The sequence below is a fragment of the Montipora foliosa genome, chromosome 3 (assembly GCF_036669935.1).
Source record: "Montipora foliosa isolate CH-2021 chromosome 3, ASM3666993v2, whole genome shotgun sequence".
NCBI classification, from domain to species: domain Eukaryota; kingdom Metazoa; phylum Cnidaria; class Anthozoa; order Scleractinia; family Acroporidae; genus Montipora; species Montipora foliosa.
The window spans coordinates 68,030,015-68,035,014 of record NC_090871.1 but is presented as its reverse complement, the minus strand read 5'-3'; the positions used below and the strand labels follow the sequence as shown (position 1 = coordinate 68,035,014).

The window sequence follows — 5,000 nt, the reverse complement described above, 5'->3', positions numbered from 1 at the left end:
ATCTCTTTGAAACTGTTGTGCCTGTTGATTCATCGCTCAAAATGCGTGGGCTGTCAAAGCTCCATCTGTCACATTGAAAACGTCTCGAGGAATCGAATCCGTACGCTGTAGGAACTGTTGGCTCCAGTTGATAAATGATCTAGATCTCCACAGCAAAAAAAAAGGAACTGAATCTCAATTTTCCGTAAAAGAGCATCATTTATTTTAACGACACTTGAGGTGTAATTTAGGAACAAAAGAGTAAACAAATGTAAGTGATCGATACACAGTTCATCGTCGGCCTGTGCGGCCATGACTTCGTCATGGCCAACGTTAATAATCAAGCGATTGAATACATTCAAGTTTCATGTTTAACACATTAATTTTAACACTAACTCCGAAGAAAAGTTGCATAATTTGCAAAACAGACACGTTACGGGCAAAACAAGAACCCAGACGATGACACGTGCGCGCCCGGAATTAATTACAACAAAAATTTAACATACTTTGCCTTTGAATTATCTCTCATTTCACGCTTGAAATTCACTTGGAAAGCATGCAACAAACTGAACTTCGACTGAAATGTTATATTATCACTGGCGGCAGATCGAAAGTGTCGCCGATTGTCTCACGTAAAAAACCGCTCAGATCATGTCACGCAACACGTGCGAATTCAAAACTGAACTTATGAAGCTGGACATAATGGTTGACAAAATGAAATTATTCAACTACAAAAATCCGAAAATAACAGCTTACCTTGAAATTTAGGAACTCGATCATTACTCCAATGTGAGAAATGGGAATGTTCAATTTCCTTGTGAAATACGCCGTTCGCATGTTTTTCCTGGCGTTTGTAATTTGCATAAACATTCGATTTTTTTCTGCGTCCAACTGGACACTTTGTTCGATATCCTATGCGTGTAAAAGGAAAACGACTGCGTCCCAGGACGCAATGACCCACTCTGGATACATCTCTGAACTATTTTGCATGTACGCAGTTTAAGTGTGCTTTCTTTCCAGTTTAGTTGAGCCAAGGTCATGGATAAGACCTCGCATTGGTGTATACTTAATGATTCGTCTTTTTCAATCAAAGTTAAGCATAGACACTTAATTATTGTTTCCTAGTGTTCAAATTGTCTCCAGGAGCCAGTTCCTGAAAGGGTGTAATAACCCTATTCTAGGGATAAATGTGCCTGGAATAAGTCACATTTATACCAGGAATAGAGTTACATGTATTACACCTTTCAGGAACCCGACCCAGAGCAACACAAAAGCGGTTTTCTTACCCTAAAACCTAGGCTTACAATAGCTCAGGAAATATTGCACAATTTGCACAATTTGCATAGTTTTTCACACAATGATCCTTCCCAATTGCATAATCTGCACTGAAACGTTTGCACAATTTCTGTTTTTTAATCATGCCCTATCAGAAGGCCTGACTTAACAAAATTGGGACATCAAGTCCCAAGCAAAGGCAAAAGCAAAGTCTTACCCATTACGAATAAGGAAGATTGGGTGTTACATTGTTACATGTACACATTAAAACAGCATTGTATAACCAATGGACCAGCACAAGCTCCTTGGAGTATGGCTAGAGTACAGTCCCTCTCTAGGAACTACCACATTCACATTTCTACTGTGGAGGGTAGCCCTGGTATAGGGTTAGGGTTAGGGTTAACCCAACCCTAACCCTTACAACCATCCTCTCACAAACCCATTTTGGTTGGCAAACTGGTACAAGTATTAAACTGAATGGCAAGCAAGGATCCCTATCATCGATAACCAACCATTAGCAGAACAAAAGAATCTAAGTGATCATGGATTTTAGAATAAATCAACATGTTCTTCGGATAAAAGTAATGGATGGAAACAAATGATGCATTGACTTGGTCAAATGGTCACAAAAAATATTTCTTGTGCAACTACTGTATACTGTTAACAAGCATTGTAGAATGCAGGCTTTTTGTACAAAGATATCCCTAACACAGATAAGCTGAGTTAATTTGGCATGATGGTTGTGAATACAAGCTTTATCAAAGTACACATACATGTAGCCGACACAAATATAAATCATACATAACTCTACTTTGTTAATATCACAAAATGGTTCATTAATATTACGTTGTAACTATCGCAATTGGTTTGAGCCCTCTGTTCCTAAATTAATTAGGTAGTGGTAATATATTTTCAAACAAGAAAGTCTCATCTACCGAGGCAAAAGAGGGAGATATATTTCCCAATGACGAATCACGCAAACTTGTAAAAATCGCAATCATCATGGAAAAGGATTGGAGCCTAATAATGACTGTCTGATTCTTATTGACGACTAGAGGATGCTAGGCTCTTAATTCTGGTGACAGAAAGGAGCACCAAACTAATGATGATGACATTGACAGGTGATTAGTAAGTGTCCATAGATTGCAACAATAGTTTTCTAATTTTAAGAAATATAAGGTATTTTAAAAATGCTGGTAGTCTGTACGAATCCTTAATTAGCCAACTAAAATGGAAACAGATGTACAGTGTAAAGATGGGGTGAAACTTTACAAAATTTGAAAGTAGTTACACAACATCTTGCTTGGAAGACAGTCGTGCGATTTTGTAGCAGATTACGCCTGAATCTCACTTCTTCGACTACATACGAACCAAAGAAGCAAAATTAATGGCGAAGTGTGGTACGTTACCAAAAAAAGACGACGACAGATATTTTGCCTGTCAGTGGCTAGCTTAATAAAAAGAGAAGAACTCAGATTTCAAGTTACCAGAAAACAACTGATAAGGTAACTTTGAACCAAGCACGCCCTCGTAGCTTCAAAAACTTCGGAAATGTTATATAAAACGTAAACGATACGAGAATTTAAGAGCTTTTATACTTACCGGAACTCTATCAGGATATTTCTTTCGTATTTTCTCGCCTTCAGCCCTTCGTTTTTCGAAAGGATGCTCCTCCTTATATTCCCACTTCATTAGTGCACTATGTCAGGGTTTCTACACTCCTTTAGTTAATATCCAAAGGGAAAAAAGTGCTTTAAAGTCTTCCAAAACAGAACCAAAATGGCGCTTCGCTTGTGGTGATCACGTGGTATCGTGTAAATGACGTAGTAATTGAGGTTATTTTTATGCATGAGCAAACCGGAAGTAAGAATATGCAAAAAATACGTCGTGGCCAAACTATGGAACATAGTTGATTCAACGCTCCAACTTTGCTTGATCCAACATTGTTCGACCGTTTGGCCGCCCATGTTGGAAGATGGTCATGCAACATTTTTGTTCGATCAAGTGTTATCAAATGATAAATACCCAATGTTGCAGTGTTTTGCCGCTCTTCCAACAAAGTTGTCTTTTGAATCGAGTCACGTTTGCGCTGCCAGCCTATCACGAATTTCTATCTTATTTTTAAGCCTAAGATTGTAGCATTTGCAACAAAGACGTCGTGGATGTTGATAAAGAGTCAGAAAGCTTCACACACTTCCGTCACAATGCAAAATATTGCAGGTCTGCTGATCCTAAATTGAAAATGAAGGGATCGAAAACTCTCTCCGGTGGCCAACTTTCATTTTATTCTATTCCGCAGTTCAAATAAATTAACCTTCATGTATTAAAAAGGAATCATCTCTTTCACCTCGTACGGCATAAACTTGAAGCTCCCAAAAAGCGGGCTTGATATGATCAGTTGGTAAGGCAAGTGCATGATGCGTTTGAATTCCATTCAAGCCTGGATTTTCTCAGGCTTCCTTTGCAAATGCTTCAACTAACTGCGATGATATTTCCAACTTTCCTTTGCATTCTTATCATTGATTAAGCAAATGAATAATGTTTTTACTTGGCAGCTATGTCTATTAGAGTAGTTTTCAATTGAGTGCCGTAAAACAAATACCAAAGTAACTACTTCAACCAATCACAGCGGATGCAAACAGCGCAATGAACCAATACAAATTCGTAGCAATTCCCGGTATGTAGGTAACTTACTCAAAGGGCGGGAAAAATCGTGTGTGCAGGTCGCGATTGGTTTTGGTTTCCTTTTCATTGGTCAATAAACTGGCGCGTGATTTTTAAACCAATTAGTCATTTGAAAGCTGCTCTATTAGGCAATACCTTGCACTGAGTTTAGTCCAATTTGGTCTATAATCGTACGAGTGATAACAAAATCGGACGACCGTGCCGTTGTTTATCAGGAGTATGATTACAGACCGAATTGGACGACACGAGGTCCTCTTACAAAATTAATAAACATGAAATAGAATAGAATAGAATAATCGTTAATTATTCTGTTATATTCTATTTTATGTTTAATTTGGTAAGAGGACCTCGTGTCGTCCAATTTCCGAGTTACAATTTCCGAGAAAAGAAGAAGAGCCAAGTTATGAAAGAAAGGGAATATTTGCATTTAAAAATTGTTAAATGACGCTCTGAAAGAAAGAAGAAAAGAAAGAAAGAAAGAAAGAACGAAAGAAGAAAAGAAATAAAGAAAGGAGTCTGTACACTTTTTCTATGGTGATTGAAACCGAGGTTGTGATTGGCTGATTTAAACTACAACTTTGAATGCGATTGGCTTATTGAACTATCCGATAACAAACTGTCCCATAACAACTTGGCAATTGAATTAGCGGAAAATAGGAGATTTTTTTAAACCAATCACAATCGAGGAAATTGTCATTTTAATGATTCCTATTACAATTACTTACTTTTCTTGTTCTCTGACTGGGGAATGAGGTTTTCACTGACCTGAAAGTTTCCCTAACCCGCCTTAATAGTCAAAATCATAACCTAAATGTAACTTAATGCTAAAAATTATGATCTAAGAATAACAATTGTCGCCCGACAATAGGAAAATAGACGATTGAAGATATACGTAACATCGATTATATAAAGCGAAATACGGTACTTTTGGCAGGAATGCCCTCCTCCCCTTTCCCCCTATACTTGATGTTACTATTTGTTGATTTTATAAGAACATTCTAATTTAACATTTTGACTTGTACCTTTTCTCGCTGGGAAAATATTCTGCTTTTTCAAAATGT

At 37.5% G+C, this 5,000-nt stretch overlaps 1 protein-coding gene across 1 annotated transcript in view; it reads right to left on the bottom strand.

Annotated features, from left to right (window-relative positions):
- The window catches only part of LOC137998091 (gamma-aminobutyric acid receptor-associated protein), a 7,898-nt gene extending 4,838 nt beyond the window's left edge, over positions 1-3,060 (bottom strand). Inside the window, exon 1 of the mRNA XM_068844505.1 lies at positions 2,857-3,060. Coding sequence (XP_068700606.1) covers positions 2,857-2,946 — 90 coding nt within the window. The 5' untranslated portion in view covers positions 2,947-3,060. The remainder of the gene's footprint in view (positions 1-2,856) is intronic.
- Between the last annotated feature and the right edge of the window lie 1,940 nt (positions 3,061-5,000).